General features: G+C 38.3%; 1 protein-coding gene across 3 annotated transcripts in view; it reads left to right on the top strand.

Annotated features, from left to right (window-relative positions):
* Positions 1-15,251, top strand: part of LOC145469998 (GFP-like fluorescent chromoprotein cFP484) — a 90,598-nt gene extending 75,347 nt beyond the window's left edge. The window contains exons 2-6 of one of the 3 annotated variants that reach the window (XM_081453826.1): positions 8,379-8,581; positions 8,693-8,793; positions 10,507-10,725; positions 12,272-12,496; positions 12,921-15,251. In XM_081453826.1, the coding sequence (XP_081309952.1) occupies positions 8,579-8,581; positions 8,693-8,793; positions 10,507-10,725; positions 12,272-12,496; positions 12,921-13,062 (690 nt within the window). In that variant the 5' untranslated portion in view covers positions 8,379-8,578 and the 3' untranslated portion in view covers positions 13,063-15,251. Of the gene's footprint in view, positions 1-8,325; positions 8,582-8,692; positions 8,794-10,506; positions 10,726-12,271; positions 12,497-12,920 lie in introns of those variants that run through there. The other 2 variants (XM_081453827.1, XM_081453828.1) reach the window with 2 other exon arrangements.
* Positions 15,252-24,677: the final 9,426 nt, after the last annotated feature.

The following is a 24,677-nucleotide window of genomic DNA, read 5'->3' as shown; positions in this document are numbered from 1 at the left end:
CTAACAAGACTTAAAGAACATAGAACGAACGTTAAAACAGCGGGGAAGGCTCCAGGGTAACAAGGCATGCATAGTCTCATGAACATTTCATTGACTGGTTATGTTATGAATCGTGGTATAACATGATGACCCCGATGCGGACAATAACTCTTGTTCACTTGGGAGACAATACTGAATTCCGTTTTAACAAACATTTTAAAGCTAATTTCTACGTACTATTGTATTCTTTTGTATCACACCATATTTTAGAATTTTTATCGCTTCTTTTATCATTTGACTGTTGAAGACTGTAGTTTAGAAAGTGGAAAGTGATCTTTTAGTCGGCATCACGTACTCATTAGTTCGCCGGTCTGTCGATCTGACCCGATCAGCCACTAGCCGTCGAGGCGTTGAGCACGGAAGAAAGCCTGACAATAAAGCTGAGTTAACCTTTCTTTGCCAGACATTATCCGTTCGAAAGTATCATTTGTCAACATGACAATTGCAGCCACATAACCACGTAAAATCAAGAAAGCTCTATACAAAAAAGCGAAGGATGCAATTAAATCTTTTCCTTCTCCTTCAATTGAAGGCGACGACAGGAGGCTTTAGTGGCAACGATTGCTGATAATCAGGATTGATTAACTAAACTTGAATTGTTTTGTCTATAAACTCGTATTTGAAGTAGTGTCGTCAGTACGGTTTTCAGAGCTATTCAATTAAATTAGAGTTAGGTTTTTTTGCTTGTGATAGAGGCTAATTTCTCAGCTAGTTCTAATGTTAGGCGTGAAAATGATTGCCCTTTTGGACCTTTTGGATACTACTTGTGACTATTACATTGTGTCGATAGATAGCTGTTCAGCGACAATTAGCTTAAAGCGTACAGTGCCAAGCTCCTCTGTCATTCAAGAAATTCAAGTCAAGAAAAGTGATGGCATAACATTTTTTCGCTCTTGGTTTTGAGTCGCAATCTTCCTTGTTCAAAGTTTATAAACAACTGCGAAATAGATTTTTAGAGGAATAATGAAAACCTCGGTGGGTTGACTGAGAGCAGCCTTCCCGTCAGTAAAAATCGTAAGGGTTGTTCGCTTTTGATTTCTCAATTTTGCGGTTTTATCGAAAGTAATACCCTGACATGAAATGACGTGCGCAATGCCATTTGCATTTCCCGTTGTCAAATTTCTTGGTTTAATTTTAGCTTAAAAAATTGAAATGCTCGTATTTCAAGAAGAAGCATTGCTCTTTCGTTAGGTTGTATTTTTAAAATACCGAGCCATGTAAAAAGTTGCTTTTTTCTGCTTTCAATTTAGCCATGTTTTGTCATGCCGTAATAGGTAAAAGAAAATGAAAAATGACAAAAAATCGTAAAAACATTCTGTGTGCAGCCACATTATTCATGTAGATTGTTAAGTACTCTTTCTTCTTTTGACTAACACATTAGCTTCTTCGATATATTTTTGTTCATTTGTAGATAATAATTTTAAAAGTCACCTGTCGGTCAACACCACTTGACTGAAAACTGATGCGAGAGCTGTCAAGTCGTCATCGTCGCTGTTCACCTAAAGAAAAAAAATGATCGGACTCGAGTAATTTTGCTGATAAATAGTTTAACTGGACCTGCATGAACCCCTCCAGGCGATATTTTGAAATAGCTGTTTTTAATCAAGGGCCAAGGCCATGCAACATTCGAGAAATACTTTTAGTGTTCACTGTTTGGACAGTGAGAAGACATGTAAGAAAGAAAGAAGTCACATTCAGGTTTCCTCTAGACAACTCGATAAACTTACTAATGATCACCAGCTAGGTAAAGAGCAATTTAGTTGTGAAAAAAACCGTGTTTCTCATGCCATATTGTTACTCTTCTGCCTCTTTCCTAAGATAATGGTAATGATAATACCGATCAGTTAATGTCTTATTTCATGTGATGAAAATACAGATAAGAAGTCAAAATTGATCAACGATAAAGTAATTAAAAATCCCGCTAAAATCGCTTTACAAGTCTAAAAAGGGCAAGGTAATAAAAAAAGGTAAGGCGACTTTTACACTATTTGTTTGAATCATAATTAACTTATTGATGACAGTATTTTTATGGCGTTCAGAGATCATTTTGGAGAGCTGGCTGCTGTTACATAGTCACCGGTGCTAATATTTTCATCTTTTCTCTTAACTGAAACATTAAGCTGTTTAACGCTTAAGTTAACGAAAATGAAAATCAAGGAAGAGAAAATAATTTCCTATGAACAATGCTCACATGAATACACTTGTCAACAATAACTGGTTGACACCCCAAGGGCTGACCATTTTATTAGCACAAATGCGACAAGAATGGTTCAAGATTGAAAAAGTGTTTATGAAGTTGCATGATTCTCTACGTGATCTGTAATTACTGATAAATGATTTGGCGAATTTGCCCCGTCCATTTTGGGACAACATGACTCGGTTCTGAAACCTAAACTTACGAATATGTTTTAGTTGGTTTTCCAACTTCCAGTAAATGTATTACTTGGGGAACTCTAAGAAATAAAATTCTGATGTGTCCTATAGGTATATCAACCCATTTTTAATTCTGAATATTTATCTCAATTCAATTTGGGTGCTGCCTCTTGTTTACAGTATCATAGAACAGTTGAGAATTGAGTCGTGATCTGTTTATTTGATCAAACTTAGGTTTCTCTCCGGAAAATAGTTCCTAGTATATACTTGCCATTAAAAGCTGTATTGAATGATTTTAGGATAAGTTTAACATAAGTGAAAAATATGGCTAGTGACAAAAATAGCGTGATGAATATATGCTAGCAATCTTTTGAGTCTTAAGTTGTTATGGAAAGATATTCAGTGTATGTGCATCTGATTAAGTGTTCGAAAATACATATAATCTGCAATTGTGAGAAGAGGATTTTGAAAAGGAGCCATACTGTATGTGAATAAAAGAGAAGAACTTTCTGAGAAGTGTAATCCAGAGAAGAAGGAAAAGGTCAGGAATTGAAAGTGAGATATTAAATACATCTCGCAACTGAACTTGTTTTGTCTGTTACACGACAAGGAGTACCTCGCTCAATGGGCTGGTTCCCCGAAAAGGCGCTCAACACTGGCGGCATCCTGTAACTTAACACGAAAATAAAACTGTCATCGTCGAAGCCAAGTTTTGTGTAACTTTCTAGATCATAGAGTACTGGCTTGTGAGGATTGCGATGAAATGTAATTATTAATTCAACTGTTTTCGTTCCCATGCTTTTCACTTTCGTTTTTGTTTAAAACTGTAAAGTGCATCATGAATGGTGGAAGTTTTAAAACGGAAATAAGTCACTCGGTCAGTCAGTCACTCACTCACCAAAGGCTTCTTTTCTTTAAAGTTCACTTAAACCACAAATTCGTATTTGGGCCTGATGAAATCGATTGTTTTATTCGAAGCATTTCGAAAAAAATAAACTTGCTGGAGTTTTCCCCTCAAAAGTCATACTCAGGTTGCTGAAAGACCGAGTAGTATAAAAGTCTGCGTCAAGCCATCAGAAGAACCATTGACCTGTTCCTTTGCAATTATTTTTTTGTTTGTTTGTTTTATTTTTTGTCGGGACCATCGGGGCATGATCAGCGTTGTGACGCCGTGTTCGTCTCCTTTAACCACAATATTAGAAATGTTTCTATATAAATATCATTTTAGCGATTACAGTGTCACAAAACAAAATGACCAAATTGAGAGCAGAAAAAAGCAACTTGTTACATGCCGCGGTATTATAAGAAGGAGGAGTGTTCTTGAAATGTGTGCAATTAAATTTTTTAAGCTACAGTTAAACAAAGAAAATTAACAGAATGCACGTGGTGTGCAAGTGGTACTTCGAAAAAAAATCGCCATTTCATGTCAAGGTATTCTAATTGATAAAATCGCGAAATTGTGTGTTAAAAATTAAAAGTCGAACAATCCTTACGATTTTTAATGAAGGGACGGCTGCTTTTAAGTCAACCCACCGAGGTTTTCAGTACTCTTCTAAAAACATATTTGTCAGTTGTTTATGCAGTTTGAATTAGGAGGACTGCTACTCAAAACCAAGAGCGAAAATATCTTATGCTATGACTAGGCGACTGACTAGGAGCTCGGCGCTGCACGTTTAAACTGAACACCTATCTATCAACACAATATAACAGTCACAGGTAGTATCAAAAGGTCCAAAAGGGATGTCATTTTCACGCTTAAAATTAAAGCTAGGCGATAAGTTAGGCTCTAGCTATCAAGCATAATAGAATTTGGAATTTGCACACACAAGAATACCTAGCGCTAAATCAATCGAAGAGCCCTGAAAACCCTTACTTGAAAGAAGAGTTTACAGACAAAATAGTAAAAGTTGAGCTAATTAAATTCTGGTTATCAGAAATTGATGCTACTAAACCCTTCTTCTGTCGTTTTCAATCGAGGGAGAAGAAAAAGACTGCTAATTGTATCCTTAACTTTTGCACAGAGCATTCTTGATTTTCGTGTTTTATTTGCGTAGCGTATTTGGCTGCGATTGTCAGGTTGATAGATAATCCTTTCGAACGGAGGACGTCTGCAAGAGAAAGCTTAACTCGTAATATATATAATTTGACTTTCATAAGTGCTCAACGCCTAGTGGCTGATCGAGTCTGATCGATAGACCAGCGATCTAATGAGTAGCTAATGTCGACTGTAAGATCTCTTTAAAACACAAGTTTTCGAATGCCCAAACGACAGTCTTCAACGGATCAAATGATAAAAGAAGTGAGAAAAAGTCTCAAGTACAGTGTGATAAAAAGAGTTCAATAGTATATGGAAATACACTTCAAAATGTTTGGTAAGAAGAATACTGTATTGTGTTGGGAATGGACAAGACACACTTGAGGTTGTTGTCATCACGCATATGACTAAACTGAGAGGTACGGAAATGATCATCAATACTTGTTTGCGGCACTTGAAATAAAATCCGGATGGTCCTGGATTAACGACAACATGTGCTATCAACAAAGATCAGTGAAATGACTCTTCGTTAAGGCTATTAAGTTATTTGATGAGCTGGTTAGAAAGTATTACGTTATCGGCCGCTGACACGATTAAACTTGCCAAAAATAATTAGTTGACATTCCAAGAGCTGATGACAATATTACAAGTACTTGGTCACGCGTTGACTTCCAGTTCACTTTCCAGGGGAATCGCGAGCAAACGACAAATAACATTCCAGAAATACTTTCATTATTCACTGTTTGCGTCTTGTTTGTCCTAAAAGCTACTTGATAAACTTATTTGTGTTCACAGTTCTGCGCAGAGCAGTTTAGTCGTAAAAATGACTGCGCTTTTGATGCCATATTTTGACTTTTTTATTAACGAATACATTGAAGGTTAAGAGTATGGCTAACAAGTAACACATGTTATTGTAGAGTATTAGATAAGTCAATTTAATTAAGTGTTCGTTTCCGTTAACCACAATATTAGAGGTGTTTCTATATAAATATTATTGTAGCGATTATGGCGTCACAAAAAAAAAGGCCAAATTGAGAGCAGAATAAAGCAACTTGCTACATGGTGCGGTATGATTATGATAAAGAGCAATGCTTCTTGAAATGTGTGCAATTAATTTTTTAACCTGTTGTTAAATCAGGAAATTTAACAGGACAAAATGCAAGTAGTGCTCAAGTGGTACCTCGAACAAAAATCGCCATTTCATGTCAAGGTATTCCGATTGATAAAATCGCGAAATTGTGCGTTAAAAATCGCAAGCAAGCAACCCCTTAGGATTTTAACTGACGGGACGGCTGCTCTTAAGTCAACCCACCGAGGTTTTCATTACTCCTCTAAAAACATATTTCTCAGTTGTTTATGCAGTTTGAATTAGGATGACTCCTACTCAAAACTAAATGCAAAAAAATCTTAAGCTATCACCATTCTTAGACCAAACAGTTATCTATTGACTCGATGTAACAGTCAGAGGTAGTATCAAAAGATTCAAAAAGGCTATCATTTTAACGCCCTAAATTAAAACTAGCCGATAACTTAGCCTCTATCAAGCAAAATATAATTTGCAGTTTACACACACAAGAATACCTAGCGCTAGTTCAATTGAATAGCTCTGAAAACCCTTACTGATGAGCCGGACTACTTCAAATACAGACCAAACAATTCAAGTTCAGCTAATTATATTCTGGTTATAAAAGATCATTTCTACTAAAGCCTTCCTCTGTCGCTTTTAATTCACGAAGAAGAAAAAAGACTGCTAATTGTATCCTTAACTTTTGCAGAGAGCGCTCTTGATTTTCAGTGCTTTATTTGCGTGACGTATTTGGCTGCGATTGTCATGTTGATAGATAATACTTTCGAACGAAGGACGTCTACGAAAGAAAGCTTAACTTATAATAATACATCGACATTCATACATTGGTTAACGCCTCGACGGCTAGTAGTTGATCGGGTCAGATCGATAGACCGGCGATCTACGGGGTAGCTGATGTGGACCAAGAAATTTCTTTAAAACACAAGTTTTCGAATGCCCAAACGACAGTCTTCAACGGATCAAATGATAAAAAAAAAGTGAGAAATAGTCTCAAATAAAGAGAAAGAGAATACCGCATTGTCTTGGGAGTGGACAAGACACCCTCGCACTGGGGGTCGTCATGGTGTGCCAAGGTTCATAACACTTTCTAATGTGATAATTACCTTTGAATGATAAACTTTTAAATTCAAGGACATGGTCATGATACCATGCACGATTTACAATCCTGGATCTTTTGGCCATTGTTTAAACGTTGTTTTTGTGTTGTTTATGGGTAAAGCGAATGACGAAGTAACGGTTCCTCTAATATTTGATCATAACAGTTTGATAGTGCAGCAGACTACAGTGTCCATTGAAAGTAGTGTCTGTGACTAGAGCTGGTTTTTTACACTTAAGGTTGTTATCATCACGCATATGCCTAAACTAAGAGGTACTTCATCTTTCAGAACGGAAATGATCACCAATACCTGTTTGCGGCACTTGAAATTAATCCGGATGGTGCTGGATTAACGACATTATAGAAGTTATTGAATGATCCTGAACTCGGCTCCACTTTCCAAAAAAAGCCGACCTTTTTTTCCGATTTTAGCTTGAAAAAAAAAAAAAAAATGAGCACGATTGATAACAAGGATGTGATAACTAATTTGATTTGAATCTACTGAGCCAGTTACATATTAGGGTTGACTATTGATTGATTATGTCGCTGAAACAGGCAGATCTTGTAATACGACGATAAGGCTTTGTTCGTACTACGTGAAATTATGTATTAAAAAAAAACTTTGTCAACACGAAACCATTTTTTTTTTTTAATTTGTCTTGTGGAAAGCATCAATAGTTTCACTATAGACCTACATGTACCCCTCCAGGCAATGTTTCGAATAGCTATCGCTGCTTTTAATTTAATCAAGGGCCAAGGCAAGGACATTCAACAGTGCAGAAATACGTTTAGTGTTCACTGTTTGCACTGTAAGATCATGAAATTATCTTTTTTTCCTTTGGGCTACCCGATAAAATTATTAATATTCACCAGCCATGTGTAAAGCAGTTTCGTCGTGAAAGTAACTGCATTTTAGGGGCCATGTTGTGAGTCTCTCTTAGAATGATAATAATAATAATACTAACTTTATTTCAACAGTCACAATTGATTAAAGATAAAATAATTAAAAGTTTAGAAAAGGTTACATAATAAGAGATGGTAAGGCGAGCTTACGGCTAGTTTATATCTAAAACATAAACCAGCCGCTTAACTAGCCAATTGACTTTCTCCTCTTACACGATCGAGCAGTTTTCAATTGAGTGTCGTAAAACCAAAACCAAAACCAATTACTTACCAATTACACCACTTAGTCAATCTCAAACCGTAGTAAAACCATAACCAAAGTAATTGTCTGATTACGTTAGACACTCAATTGAAAACCGCTCTATTACGTAATAAACCGATTCACGATTACACTTGCGAAAAATAGTTAGTTGACATCCCAATAGTTGACCGTTTAAAAAGCAGTTGGACACCCGTTGACTTTTCAGGAGAATCGGGGCAATGACTTTATAGAAATGTCAGAAACACTTGGCGGGTCCACTGGTTGTCCTCAAGATCACACGATATACTTTCTTGTGCTCACTGCTATGCGCAGAGAAGTTGAGTCGGGAAAATGACCGCGATTTTAATGATATTGTGACTCTTAATTTAATATGAAGATTAACATTAACGAAATGAAAGGTACAAGTTATATAAGTTATTGTTGAGTATACATAAGTTATTAATATAACAAATTAGAAAAGGATGTATCTCTGCACCAATTTCAACACTTCGTGTAACAAAAAAAAACGCTGACCTTTCTGTTTTTTCTAAGTTTAGCTCTGTGAACAACGAAAACGTGTGGCTTGATACGATAGACAACAAAGGGTTGCTGTTTGTTACAATGGGTTGTTGTTTGTTACATTAGGGTTCCTGGCTTATAATTGGTTCGATTTTGGGTGTGTCATTCAAGTTTAAAGCAAAACCCTCAGCGCCGAAGTCCCATTCACCCTGGTGATTTGGAAGAGAGCAGAGTCGAAAACAACAAGAGTTGTATTAGGCTAAAATCTTACTTGCGTCTACCATCATGGTAAGTGCTGCATGAGGAAAGGTTTTGTTTCGTTTTTGACTGATGAATTTACCCACCTCCTTATTCTGAATTAGTGACTGATCTTAGATTTATCCCAATTTCTTTCCGCAGAGTGTGATTAAACCAGAAATGAAGATCAAGCTGCGTATGGAAGGAGCTGTAAACGGGCACAAGTTCGTGATTACAGGGGAAGGAAGAGGCCAGCCTTTCGAGTAAGTAGAAGTTTAGAAATGTTTAATCATTGTGGTCAGTTTTACGCATCCTTGCTCCGAACATTGCTTAGTTTTATTCATTTTTTTTCTATTGAACAATACGTAATATACCGAGAATACGTTTTAAGCCGTATTTCATTCAGGAAATCGCAGCAGATAAAGGGTATATTTAGCTTTCCTTCGATTTTACGACCCTTAAGGCTACCGTTTCCAGACCCAAAGCGCGAAAAAAAGGTACCTGCGATTTGCCATATTTAATTTCCGTTAAAAGTAACAGAAAAAAAAAAAGAAAAAAAAAAAGCAAGGAAAAATGATAAAAAGCATGGAGTGCCCGTAGACATGTTCTTTTTTTCCCTTAATTTAAATATGTATGTGTCAAACTAGCTACTGTCCAAAATTGGAGGACAAACGAACAAATTCTCTTTGACTTGTACCTTTTAAAAAGGACTTAAAAGGTTGCTTTTAGAGGTCGTGAAAAATTGGTCAGTTGATTTTATCTCCAACTTCTTGGTATACTGTGATAGCCAGTTCTTTAAGCTTTATTTTGATATGGGGTTTAGGTATCTACAGTTTAAACCGGACGCGCTAAATCGTTTGGTTACGAGACACCTCTAAAGGTGCGCTAAAGATATACGAACGAACAAGATAGGGAGAAAGTCTACATCAAGACTTTCAAAAATTAATTCTTATCCTTGCCTAGAAATCGAAACCTAAAATCTACCTACCTTTGCTTTGTTACAAGGATTGTGGGGCTAAAAGACTCCACTTGCTATGTACTTCTTAGCCAGGCAACATTTACCTAAACAACAAACCCTTCATAACCCTAAGTTTTCATAGGATTACAGACATCGTCTCTGGTGGGACCAGACCGTTAAGTTTCTAGTTATTTAACCTCTCCATATCTAGTTTATGAAGTGATTTCCGGCTTCATTTCTCACGTTCCCTTTTTTTTTTTTTTTTTTTTTTCCTGTTTCTCGTTTCTTTGTCACTTAGAAAAATTGGTCGTTGCGTCGTCATTTTTGTCAAAGTAAGCACTGAAAAAGTGCGCACCATTCAAAAGTACGAGCAACCAAGTAACTCAGACAAACGTAACTTACTGTACAGTGTGGGTATAGATAATTGAGGAAAATGGTAATGAAACCTAGCAAAGTTCTTTGTTTTATGTTTTTGTTGGCTATTTTGGGGTTGACCCTGCACAAAACTTAGTAATATACAAAAGGCGGTTATGTGTGCTCACGTAACTTTCCAATAGAAGCATTACGATTGTGTAATTCATACACAATCAATGAGCATAAAACGAAAGATGTGCAGGGTCAAGGAACTTCCAACAAAAATCGTAGCCTGTCTGTTTGCTTCTTTGAAGTTTACCGGCCTTCCTAACCATTTCCCTCTATTATATAGTTTGGTGGTGTAAAAAAAAAAGCCACCAAATATTTACCAGAAAAACAACAATCACACGGTTCTGAACTGAAGTTTGAGGTCAGATTGTCAAAGCCAAAACCAAATATTCACTTGTTTAATAAGGGCTTTATCTACTAACAGAATGTTGTTGATGAGAATTTCAGAACTATTCTTCGATTGCCATCAACCAACCAAAGTTGATACGTGTATTGGGCGTCATTATCCAAGGACTTTGTAACAGAGAAAAGAAGTTCTGCATTGCATATGCACAGTAAGTTTTCTTACGTCTTTGGTTTCTTGTTTGTGTTTTAGGGGAAAACAGAATATGGATCTGACAGTCATAGACGGTGGACCTCTGCCTTTCGCTTTCGATATCTTGACAACAGTATTCGATTACGGCAACAGGGTATTCGCCAAATACCCAAAAGACATCCCAGACTATTTCAAGCAGTCGTTTCCTGAGGGGTATTCTTGGGAACGAAGCATGACTTATGAAGACGGGGGCATTTGCATCGCCACAAATGACATAACGTAAGTAAGATGTAACGCTGATGCCTCTCACCAAGAAGTTTTATAGGAACTTTTTAGTTCCATTCAAGTCACTTAAATTTGTGCCCCTTCTTAATCTCTTTCGCCCCTAATTTTTCTTTCGGTACAGTTTTACATTTCTTATTCCTTTCTTGCTATATTAAGTGTGAACCACAGCCTTAAAGTCCGTACAATCCCAATTTTTTTTGGTCCAAAAAATATCGATACATTATTGGTCATAATACTGAAAACATTTTTGCCTTTGGTTAAGACCGAGGGGTTTTTTTTTATGAATTTTCAAAGTCGTGAAAGCTTTAATGAAAACAATTACCTAGTCGAAGAGCCAGTCAAAAGGATCTGGGTCTAGAGCATTTCGTGACGTCATACAAGGAGATTATTAGCAAATCATTCGCACACATATACTTGCTCGCCTGAGTTATTGTAACATTATTCTGAGCAAGAAAATACGTATCAAACTGCCAGAGCCGATCAAGTTCTTGGCAGTGTATATTAAGCGCCTCAGCATCCTAGATTTGGGAAGATTTCATTGTCAGGTTTGATCGAACGGCGAGTCTGCAGCGAAGAATGACTAAATATGAAATTAAAATTACAAGGGCTTTGTTTCTTTCGGGTTACAGAAATTTGGTGGAATTCGAGGTAATTAATCTTCTCGACTCAAAGTATTATCTTTGTTTGAATGTATTGAGTGATTCTGGTGACTGCATCTGATTTGTGTCAGAGTTTCAAATCTTCTCAGTCTGTTTACACGTACTACGTGAATGATCAACTCGATTCGTAGCACTTCGCATTTGTGTATTGTTTATTGATCTGAAAGAATAGCCACCACAAAAAAAAAAAAAAAAAAATACTTCATGCTTTCGTCGGAGAATTGCCATGCAAATAGTTATCCTAAGTTAGAGTATTCTGAAATTCTATTTGCAAATCTTCGAAGCGATTGGGGTTTATTTAGTTCAGCTTTGCATTCCCTGTGGAATAAGTGCGCTAAATCAACTAGTGTTTTCAAGCTCGTGGAAAGAGTCTTCCGGAGTTTAGAATCTGAAGAATATAAACGTGCAATACATCTAAAAAACTTATATGTTTAAGATCGCAAAAAAGGTCATTTTATTGACATACTACGGAAATTCCTTACTACTCCTCAGTATCTACTCCTCTTCTCTTCAGTTCTAACTGGCGCCTCTATCATTATTGGACGACTCTAGCCAGTTCTCCATTGCCTTCGGTCGTGTGCTAAATAATCCCGACTTAATAAATTCGCGGTTTTAACCAACAACACAGCTGGTTGCCGCATTTTGCGCCATGCAATACAAAGATTTAATCGCGCTAAAAATGTATTTTGAGGTGATATGCACTTTAAGGCATTTTTCCAAAATGGTTCTCTCTGTGTATAATAAAAGTGACAAATAGCCGCTGGTTTCAGCTGTTATCATCTATTAAATTACTGATATTGCCAACCATGCTTGTAAATGACAAAGTGTTCCTTTTATCTTTGTATGGTAACACTGACTATGTTTTATTTCTTTTTTATTAGACTGAAGAAAGACGTCTACAAATGTAACTGCTTTTTCTATGAAATTCGATTTGATGGAGTGAACTTTCCTGCCGATAGTCCAGTTATGCAAAAGAAGACCGTGAAATGGGAGCCATCCACTGAGAAAATGTATGTGCGTGATGGAGTGCTGAAGGGTGATGTTAACATGGCTCTGTTGCTTGAAGGAGGTGGCCATTACAGATGTGACTTCAAAACTACTTACAAGTAAGTTTTTCTTTTTTATTAGGCGTTTAAGATAGTGATGACTCGCAGTAAGGAGACATGAATAGGTTCATCAAGAGATGTGTAAGTTTTAGTGGTTGCTGTTACAGTGGAATCAGTGACCTCAGCTCCGACTTCTAGATTAGAGATGCGCCATGTGGGGTTTGGTGTTGAACAGGACTCCAAAAATACCTGAACCCCAAAGGCAAGATCCAGTTAGTTACCCAGCGAACAACCTTACCTAGGAGAAAATATATATATATATATATATTTTTTTTTTTTTTTTTTCATCATGATAGTCAACTTTGGAAGCTGGTAACGATCAGTGCTAACAGTTTTCAATTTTAAAACAGTATCGTATTTGTTATATGTTGATAGAGCCGACCTAGTTTCACTAATTCGAGTTCGTTTGCTTCTTCACATGTAGAGCTAAGAAGGTTGTCAAGTTGCCAGACTACCACTTTGTGGATCACCGAATTGAGATAACATGGCATGACAAGGATTACGACAATGTTAAGCTGTATGAGCATGCAGAAGCTCATTCTGGGCTGCCAAGGCAGGCCAAGTAAAGGCTTTGACGAAAAGCCGAGACGACAACAAGCAGAAGAAAACTCTTTTTTTTTTGTTAGTTAAAAGCCATTTGCTCGGAATTAGTGTTTGATACAATCGATTCAAGGTTTTCTTTTGGGATTTGATAAGCACTCGCTTTACAGTCAAATTTAGTTAAAGATAGAATTACAGTAGTAGTCAAATATATACAAATACGAAAATAATAGTGAGAATAAGCTTGTTGTCGAAACCAGGTTTTTTAGAGTGTCCTTGTCATGGAGTACTGGTTTTTGAAAGATTTTGAATTGTTTTCCTTCCCCTTCTTCTGACCTTTTGTTTGTTTTAAAAGGCAAAATACAACAAAAATGGTTCAAGATTTAAAAAGTGTTTATCAAGTTGCGTGATTCTCTACGTGATCGGTAATTACTGATAATGGATTGGACGAATTTTGCCCCGTCCATTTTGGCCATCATGGCTCGCTCCTGAAACCTATACTTACGAATGTGCTTTAGTCGATTTTCCAACTTCCAGTAAATTTATTACTTGGGGAACTCTAGGAAATAAAGTTCTGATGTGTCCTTTAGGTATATCAATCCATTTTTAATTCTGGATATTCATCTCGATTTGGGTGCTGCCTCTTGTTTACAGTATCGTAGAACAGTTGAGAATTGAGTCGTGTTGTGTTTATTTGATTAAACTTAGGTTTCTCTCCGGAAAATAGTTTCTAGTATACGCTTGCCATTAAAAGCTGTATTGAATGATTTTAGGTATAAGTTTAACATAAGTGAAAAATATGGCTAGTAACAAAAATAGCGTGATGAATATATGCTAGCAATCTTTTGAGTCTTAAGTTGTTATGGAAAGATAGTGTGTGTGCATCTAATTAAGTGTTCGAAAATACCTATAATCTGCAATTGTGAGAAGAGGATTTTGAAAAGGAGCCATACTGTATGTGAATAACAGAGAAGAACTTTCTGAGAAGTGTAATCCAGAGAAGAAGGAAAAGGTCAGGAATCCAAAGTAAGATATTAAATACATTTTGCACTTAAACTTGTTTTGGCTGTTTTACGACAAGGAGTACTGTACGGGTCCGCAAATGATCCCAGGACCGCAAATGATCCCGGAGCGCAAATGATCCCGGACCGGAAATGATCCCCGATAGGGACCGCAAATGATCCCGACTAAAAAATAATGAATGGCATGGATGGTGGGATGGGTGGATAGGGAATTGGCGTACGTGAATACCGATGTTTTTATCAATACAATCTTATAATTATAATGGCTGACAACTTGCTTTTTCTTTCATACTTTCGGCTAAATTTTGTTGCTAACTACGATGTTATGAATATCACCACTCAATCATCAAAACACGACTTGGCTTGCATTTCTTTGCAATTCTCAGTAAAACTATGATCCGTGCAACATACGCTACATATCCTCCTTTGTTACACATTGATATTTCGGTGTTATAGTTAAATCACATTTTATCAGCCATTAACGCCATTCATCTAAAGTTTTAAACTAATATCTAACCATGAAGCAACTATAAAGGAAGACGCTGTCACCTGAGTAGACCCTCAACCCTTCATCACTCTGTAAAACACCTAGTGTGTAGCACTGGAAATTTGAACAAATTAATTTTGTAATTTTTCCTTGGTCGTATTTTGGCTTTAATTTCTCGGAAATGACTACTTGAGCATTCTAAGAAGCCAAAATTCCAAGCTATAGTTATGAAGTTCAGCTTCATGACGAAGCAACGCCAAGGCTTGCACTTCGTTTTGACAAGTTAGCTGTTTGATAGATGTTTGATACTATCGCCACCGGGATTTCGAGAATGTTTACAAGTATGTGGTTTTCCAAGACTTCTGATTCAAAAGATCGTCTTCACGTGACGTGTTTTTATCCTCATCAGGCATAAGAGGCGATATATTTATATCTGTTTACAATTAGCGTGTTTCCTTTGGAAACCAGGGTATTTTGAATTTCAGGGTTATGTAGGTGGCGTGACACAAGGCTACGATCGAGTTTGTTGAAAAATATATACTTATCTCATGATTTTGAGCCTTTTTAGAAGTTAGAGCATTAGGAAAAGTGCTTATGTAAATGCTTGTTTGTTTAGTACTGATAATCAGTCACCTGGAAAGCCAAAGTAAGTTCCAGATTTTTACACCATATTCCGGCCGCCATATTGGTGTACCACGGATGTATACCAACATGGCGTCCCGGGGGGGGGGGGGGTGGACTCCCATATGGAATGGACGGGGACGCTCGTCGTCTCGCTTAGGGGTGTAAATTTCGGATTTTGGTCTCGCTTAGGGTGTTCTGGGCAAAATGTCATTATTTTTTAGCCGTCAAGGTCTCGTTAAGGGTTGCACGCGAAGAAATAACAAAACAGAAAGAATTTTGATTCCTTATATGTACTCAATTCATATCAACAAATTCACCATCATTAAAAGTCACTGTACTTTTTATTTGTCTGTTTTATAAACTGGTCTCTTTTAGGGATCTGCATAAGCTTCGGCCACGCCCAGATTGGTCTCTTTTAGGGGTTAAATTCAAAATTTCCGACGAGCATCCCCGTCCACTCCATATCGGAGTCTCCCCCCCCCCCCCCCCCGCCCCCGGGCATGGCGTTTTCTTACTGGGCTCTGTAAATTTCTGGGAAACATTTACGACGAATTTCTGGAGTTTGGGGAAACGCACAGGCCTAAAACTTGGAGAAGTGTCTTATTTAATTATCTTATATAGCGTACACCACAATTTCTTAGCTTTTTCCATTGGTTGGTTTTCGATTTACAACCTTTTTTTTATTGCGTGACAGTGAAAACGATCTGAACCGTTCGAAGAACAAAACAGCACCTGTGGAATATTTTTTGTAAAATGATAAAACATGTTTTTTAGTTCATAATTTTTGTATATGTTCTCACCTTCCTCTGATATAAATCCATACCATTCCTTATTTTTTGATCGGGATCATTTGCGGTCCAATGTGGGGATCATTTCCGGTCCGGGATCATTTGCGGTTCAATTTGGGGATCATTTGCGGTCCGGGATCATTTGCGGTCCTGGGATCATTTGCGGACCCGTACAGTACCTCCCTCGCTGGGCTAGTTCCCCAAAGGCGCTGTACACGGGCGGCATCCTTTAACATGAGAATATCAACGTCGAAGCCAAGTTTTGTGTAATTTTCTAAATCATAGAGTACTGGCTTGTGTGGATTGTGGTAAATGTAATTAATAATTCAACTGTTTTCCGTCCCATGCTTTTTACTTTAGTTTTTTTTTTAAACTGTAAAGTGCATCATAAATGGTGGAAGTTTTAAAACAGAAATAAGTCACTCGGTTAGTCAGCCCGTAACTCACCACAGCCTTCTTTTCACTTTTCACAAATTTGTAGGTCAAGTTCACTTAAGCTACAAATTCGTATCTGGGCCCGATGAAACAATTGCTTTATTCGAAGCATTTCGAGCAAAATTATATTTGCTGCAATTTTCCCCTTCAAAAGTCTTCCTCAGGTTGTTGAAAGACCGAGTAGATTTAAAGTCTGCGCCAAACCGTCAGAAGAACCATTGAGCTGTATCGTCGACGTCCCAATTATTTTCTTCTCTGTTTTTTATTTTTTTTATTTTTGTCGGGACCATCGGGGCATGATAAGCGTTGTGACACAGTGTTCGTTTCTCTTAACCACGATATTAGAAGTGTTTCTAAATAAATATCATTTTAGCGATCACAGCGTCACAAGAAATGGCCAAATTGAGAGCAGAAAAAAGCAACTTGCTACATGGTGCGGTATTGTAAAAAAAGCCAAATGAAAGAGCAATGGTTCTTGAAATGTGTGCAGTTAAAGTATTTTTAATCTAGAGTTCAATTAAGGAATTTAACAGCGCGAAATGCAACTGGTATGCAAGTGGTACCTCGTCCAAAAATCACCATTGTCAAATCACAAGCGAGCAATCCTCACGATTTTTACCACTTACCCATTCAACAGTATAAGCAAACCGAAATTGGCCTGTGACTACTACACAGTTAATAGACAAATTTGAGCTTCCATAAAATGCTTATCATTTAATCGACACACATCTAAAACCTGTAAAGAAATTAACCAAGAAGCATTACTTGAACAAGTATTATTTCGACAAGGTGCTCCCATTTGGGCTTCGCACTACCCCATGCATTTTAACGAATTGTCCGATGCCATTGAGTGGATTTTACTCGACGAATGTTCCATTTCCTTTGTCTGCCACATCTTGGATGATTTCCTCATAGTGGAACCACCCTGTCCTACCCCTCCGCTGGATTCACTTTGCCGGGCAAGTCTGTCAAGCATGATCTTGAGCTTTAAAACTCTGAATATTCCTATCTCTGCATCCAAAACGGAGGGGCCTTCTCAAATTATTCAGTTCATGGGTGTCATACTAGATTCTGGGAAAATGGAGGCAAGGCTACCCGAGGATAAGGTAGGGAGGATCAAGTCTGCTCTCTGCAATTTCCAATCCCGGCGGTCACCAACCCTGCAAGAACTTCAATCACTGATAGGTACCCTTAATTTTGCTTGCAAGGTAATCGCTCCGGGGCGCTCCTTCCTACAACGGATAATTCACCTTACCAGAGGCGTTAAGAAACCCCACCATCATATAAAGCTAACCACAGGCTTCTACAAGGACATTGAAATGTGGAAGATGTTCATGGACCAGTGGAACGGTATAGGACTATTCCTATCCCCTCTGTGGGAAAACTCCGACACCCTCTCCTTGTTCACAGATGCATCTGGCTCCCTGGGTTATGGGGGTTTTTTCCAGAAAAGATGGTTTCAGGGACAGTGGCTACCATCTCAACAACTAGGCCAGCAAGGGATCAGTATTCCCTGGCAAGAACTGTATGCAATTAACATTGCGTGCCACTTGTGGGGGGCCCTTTGGACATCCAAGCGCATTCGGTTCTATTTTGATAATCAGGGTGTAGTTGAGGTCATCAATTCCTGTCGACCCAAAGTTCCCCGGGTAATGGACTTGGTAAGGGACCTAACACTCTGCACCCTGCGGTGCATGTCCCTGGGATCAATAACAACATTGCAGACTCTCTTTCTCGTTTCCAAATGGAACGCTTCCACCAGCTAGCACCCCACGCCAATGCAACGCCAGATCCCATCCCAGCCCATCTGTACAATCTCTCGCAAAGGAAGCTGAGCATTACCTGGGGATGGCCCTTGCCCAGAGCGCCAAAAAGACATACAGTTCTGGTATGCGGCAATTTTTCACTTTCTGTTCACAAATGAACATCAATCCACACCTTCCCGTTAATGAGGATGTTTTAATCAATTTCTCTGTTGCAATGGCCCGTTCTGTGCAATATACCACTATCAAAAACTATTTGTCTGCAGTCAAAAATTACCACTCCAGCCATGGCTACGAGCTTCCTCTATCTAATTTCCTACGTCTCCGACTTATTCTCAGAGGTATTAAGCTTTCACAAGGGCAACAGTCCAAAATACGCAGACCAATAACTTTACAACTGTTGAATTTATTTTACTACCTCCTCAATGTGCAGCATACTGACAATAGGGATTCCTTAATGCTCTGGGCAGCTATGACACTGGCATTTTTCGGCTTCCTGCGACTAGGCGAACTTACCTGCAACCAAACTTTTGATCCCAAGCACCATCTCATGAACAGAGACATAACTGTTATGCCAATGAATTCACCCAAGTATATGTTAGTGCGCTTAAAGGTGTCCAAAACAGACCCTTTTAGACAGGGACAGACCATCGTTATTGGAAAGACAAATTCACCCTTGTGCTCTATCTCAGCAATGGTGGCCTTCCTGAACTCCAGGCCCTCCTCTTTTGACTCTGGACCCCTCTTCATCTATGTATCTGGTGCATTCCTAACCCGGGAAAAGCTAACCAGGGAAACAAGGCTCCTAATCAGTAAGGGGGGTCTGGACTCAAGTGAATTTGCTAGGCACAGTTTCCGGATAGATGCAGCTACGACAGCTGTTTCACCCAATTTACCCCCGTGGCTTATTAAGGTTCTGGGTCGTTGGTCCTCTGACTGTTTTGAAAGGCACATAAAAACCCCACTCTCTGTTCTGGCACAGGTCCCCCAACAGCTAGTTAGCCTGTTATAAGTTGGCCAGCCTGTTATTCCAAGTGACACAAATGCCTTTAATTTTGGGAGGTTAATTCCTTTATACGACACCAGCAGCTCTGATAAAATGTACTCTTCAGCTCAATCCACTCCCCCCCCCCTCCTTTCGGACCCATCTCGCAAATATATTTCTGACATAGTGTAAACTTCCTCAATCCTCGCAAAATAAAAGGCATCATAAATTGTTTTTAAATGAAATGAAGATTATTATACTGGATATTGTTATTCTTGGACTAATTAGATTTTTCCAGTGGCTCGTCAATGGGGGAATGCTTTGCATTTTGTGGGAATGAAGTGCTCCTCTCGTCACACTCTTGCCCCCATAGACTCGATTTTCGGAGGCCAACTCCCTCCAATTTTACCCCCTGGAGTTAGGTTAGTGGAGGCCCACTCCCTCCAGTCAGAGAGGAGGCCCACTCCCTGCTCTCTACCCAGGAATGTTTACAGTGGCCCTGAGTGAAGGCCCACTCCCTTCGCTCCATCCACTGTCTACATCTCCTTGGGCTGTAGGTTTTGTTTTCTTGACACTCCAGGGGTTCATGGGGCTAAAATATTAACTGAGCACTCTGTCACCCACTTCCCCATTTTCAGCCACACAAAGTTGTTGTTGTCCTTACTTTAAGAGAAGCAAGGGGAGGTTGATTAATTGAGCAAACAACATGCAAGTCACCAAGTTCGAGGGTCAAATAGCAAATCCTGTTTGCTTTAAAGGCTAAAACACGCAAAGAAAGATGGCCGAATAGAACTTAGCAAAAGATTTATTATTATTCAATATGTAGCCAAGAAATTCATTTTTAAAAGCGGTAGCGCTTTTCACGCAGTTTCGCAGCCCCGAGGGGTGTAAGCAAATCCAAAACGGCGCAACAAAAGAAGACATTTTAGCGGTCTTACGAAGCAGTTGCCCCTTGGACTCACAAATACGGTTTTCTCAACGATCGATCGAAGGATGTCTTTTCGTGGGAGCTGTGGTTACATGAATTAATTAAATGTAGTTAAGAGTGGGCATGGCCAGGCACTGTAATTTTTGAGTATTCGATCCAGTCTGCTGCCCGACCTTTTGGTTATTCTGCACACACAAAAAACACAACTTGATCTGTTTATATGTTAAAAGAATCAAAACACAACAGGTGCTTTTAGAAGTACTGGTCATTTAAGTAAATTACAACTGAATGAACAAGACATCAAGCATGCCTGAACTTTTAAGTGTGTGTGTGTTCAGTTTTTCATTAAATCCTCACTTTCTTTAACTAACTCCGTCTAAGTAGTTGATTTTTATATTTATATACAGTCAAACCTCTATTAAGCGGCCATCTGTTAAGAGGCCATCCCAGTTATCAGAGTCCCAAACTTTGTTTTCAATAAAAAATTACGATGTAAAACCTCTTTCAACCAGCCACCTCTATAAAGCGGACACGGCCACCTTTTGGTCATCCCGATAAGGGTTTCCTACTGCTTTACCACTATTAAGAGGCTACCCAAAATTTAATACACGTAGTTTGGCTTTTTTTTTTTTTTACAAAAGACAATGACTGATAAGTGTCCGAAATACAAAGTTAAATTTATAAGAAAAAACGAAAACAAAAACAAAACAAATTCTTTTGTTGTCTTCAGGTGATTCCACGTTCCCTTAAAGCATTTTTGTATTTGAATAAACTGACGTTTCTACTAAGCCTCGTGTTGATTACTTCCTAATGCTTATGAAGCGGCCAAACCCCATTAAGCAGCCACCTACAGTTTCTCCGAACATGGCCGCTTAAATAGAGGTCCGACTGTATGCATCAATCATGATTTCAAATAAAATTATATAGGATGACTAAAAAACTTCTCATTCTGCATGTATTGCATGTCCGACCATGAAGGCACTGCGTACCTAGTTTTAATTTAGTTTGACAAAGTTTCATGTTCGGCGTCTCAGGCTTGATCATTTTTCTGCATCAATTTCACCTTTTTGATTCATGCAAAAAAAAAAAATAAAAAATAATAATAATAATAAATTAATAAATAAAGCAAATAAAAAGCGCTGACATCTATTCAGTCTTCCAATTTTCGCTCTAATACAAATATTAATAATTGGTGTAACTGATAACAGACACTGCAGGATGAGATAACCGTCTTATCCTATTTGTGGCTGTTCATGGCTGTGAATGGTCGTTGTATAAAACCCTTCAAAAAAGACTACATTTCATATTTCAAGGTCACGAGCATGAGCATATTTACTATATGTTATAGCCACCTGAGCCCTTGATAAAGTAACATTTTTAAGAGTGGACTGCCTGCAACATTTGATTTCAGATTGCTTTCTTGAATTAATGAGAACATACCGTTATCGATAACACATGTCAAAATAAAAGTTTGAACAATTGATCTATTAATTACATTTACGGCAGATCTCACTCTTTCTCAGGCCAAAACTCTAAGATAAGATAACTCCACAAAACATGGTTTTGACAGTACGTTTATTTTCGCCAAAGTTCTCTTATCGTATCTGTATACAACTAAGTTTAAAAGTCAATACATGTAGTGTCACCCAGCAGCAAAAAAACAAACCCTTTAATTGGAAGTATTGAATACTAATCCGAGTAAATGCCATTTTAAAATAGAAAAAAGGAATTGAAAATAAAAACTACAAACACTTTGTTTCTTCCTGTTGTCGTTCTGGCTTTTTACTTGGCCTGACTCGGTAGCATAGAACAACGGGCTACGGCGTTCTCGTACAGCTTAACTTTGATGTAATCCTTGTCATGGCTCAAAATCTCAACGCGGTGATCAATATAGTCATAGTCTGCAAAAATCTGCAAAAGTCCGCTTAAGTCTGCTTCAAATAGTCTGCTATATCATGTGGATATTTGGTGAATACCCTTTTGCCGTACTGCTGATGTCAAGATGTCGTAAGCAAAAGGCAGAGATCCGCCTTCTTTGAGAGTATGGTCTGCCGGTTCCCCTAAAACACAAACAAGAAACCAGCTTAGACTAAAATATTCTGTTAATACATGTATGTAATGTAGTCTGACACGTTTAAAATTCTGCGGAGGAATGTTCGCAGAAGTCTATTTGGGTTAATCGACATGGCCAACAGTACTGAAATTTAAAGCTTTAACTTTCTTAGCGAGACAGCAACCTGTTTCTAGATCGATTTAGCGGGTGGCGAATATGGTTCTTCGAAAACTCTGGGTCTTGCAAAATTTTAGTCGAATTTCACGGGTCTCGCAGTCTCGTTTCATAGCGGTTATGTACGTCGCAGTCTCGATTTGTTGATTTCTCGGAGTCTCGATTTGTTGCCAGGCTAAGGGTCTCGAAGTTCCAATTCGTTCGTTCATCTATTTTTGTAAATGACGTCTTCTCGTCACTTGATATTGAATTTCAATGAAGCAACTTAAAAATAATCCTAACTTCTCCTAAATTGTCTGAATTCCACAAAAAGCTACAAAACCTACCGAAACATCCGTTTTGGTCCCAGAAAAAGTTATTTTGTTGTAGGATATCACAACGTAGTGCGTTATAATCGAATTTCCTCTTCCAGCCAGTTCGAAGAAGCTGGCTAAAAGGCTGTGCAAGCTCATTCTAGCTCTCAACGGCAGCTGTCAACTAAATCTGGGGCTCGAATTGTAAGAGTCTGAACGTCTCGAGGTCGGACTTAAAACACTTTGAAGTCTCGGTCTCGCAATCTAAAAAGTCGAAATGTCTCGGGTTCGCAGAGAAAAAACGCTTGTCTCGCAGTCTTGCAAAGTCTCGTAATTACCATTCAGCACACTTAATTAAAGAAGTGATCAATTTGATTTTCGACATTGAGAGTCTGACCTCTAACATCGAGAAGCGCAAGATTGTTTATTCCTTGGTAAATATTTGGTGGCTTCCCTTTTTTTATCTTTTTCTTTCTCTTTATTAGTTCAATCAAAATCAAATGACAGCATGTCTTTAAATCTAGGAGGATGCCACATAAAAACATTGTCTTAATTGTCCATATTCATTTGTATCGAGTTCACAAAATTGGACGTTTACACCCGTAAAGATAACAGAGAGTTCACCGTTTGGGTCACTGGTTGCCCGCTCTTTTCAATAATGCGCACCTTTTTAGTGATTACTTTGACATGAATGGCAACCCAACGACGTCTTAAAGAAAAGAAAAGCTAAGAATAAAATAAACATAAGAAACCAGGCGAAAAACACGTGGTCAACTAGAATTGGGAGGTTTAAAAATTCAACACGTACGATGAATGTTATGGCTTGATCACGCCCCACTGCACTGGGTGTGCCCTTCAATCTAATGCAATCCCGCCCTGAATTGATTGAAACGTTTGTTTTCAGGTAAAGTTTCGCTGGCTTAGAAGCACATGGCAAATAGAACCTACGAATTAAGTGGTATGTGTACCAGAAAAAAAGAGCAAAACTTTTAGCCTCTCCGAGCAATTATTTTTTAAACTTTTGTTTTCGATTTCTCTGAGGCAAAGTCTAAAATTCTTGATTTCACTATGTTCTTAGTTCGTCGCCTTAACGGTCGTACGATCAAATGAAGGAAATATAGACCCCGTATCTGCTGTTCTAGAATGGAGAAGAACGCCTTTACGCGAATCTCGGTAGTAAATCTCGCTGACTGGAAAAGCCTGGGAAAAACATCTCTTTTCTTAATTTAAGCACTGCTAGAAGCAATTAATGCAACGTGACCGTACACCTGAACACAATTAACACACAATTTTAAAGTCTTACTTACTTGCCTTTTCCATCTTCTTCAAAAACGAACTTGTGCCGATCTACAGCGCCTTCCATACGCAGCTAGATCTTCACGTCTTGTTTAATCACACTCTGTGGAAAGAGATTGGGGTGCATGAGTCTGAGATCAGTAACCAATTTAAAAACAAAACAAAACAAAAAAATATATGGTAATTCATCATCATCTGTGCAACACTTACCATGATCGCAGACCTAAAGCAAGATGTCTGCCTTATACAGCTCTCGTTGTTTGATCTGCTCTCTTCGAAATCTCCGAGGTAAATGGGACCTCAACACGGACAGTGCTGCTTTAAACCTGAATGTCACACTCGAAATGCCCTTTAAAAACAATTATAAGTCGGGAACCGTTTGTAACAAAGCTGACTAATGACAAACGACCCGTATTGAAATTAAGCTTGAACGAAATAAAGTAAATTAACTCTTTTTATTATCTTCAATAAACTTCACTTCCGTTAATTTACCTATTTAATGTAGTCATCATATGGTATTAAAAGCGCAGTGACTTTCACGTATAATCTGCGCCTCTCCACATAGGTGGTGAACATCAGTAAGTTTATCGAGTAACCTAGGGGAAAAGTGATAATTTCATTTTTCCCTTCCATGTTCTTACGCTGCAAACCGTGAACACTAAAAGTATTTCTGGAATGTCACATGTGCTTGGCCTGTGATAAAAGTCAACCCGGTCGGGATAAAAGTCGACCGGCCAAGGTTTTTCATCTCTCCTTGAAAAACAAACGACAACAACAACAACAACAACAACAA

The sequence above is a fragment of the Orbicella franksi genome, chromosome 15 (genome assembly GCF_964199315.1).
Source record: "Orbicella franksi chromosome 15, jaOrbFran1.1, whole genome shotgun sequence".
NCBI classification, from domain to species: domain Eukaryota; kingdom Metazoa; phylum Cnidaria; class Anthozoa; order Scleractinia; family Merulinidae; genus Orbicella; species Orbicella franksi.
The sequence above is the reverse complement of the archived record's forward strand: the minus strand, read 5'-3'. Positions and strand labels throughout refer to the sequence as shown.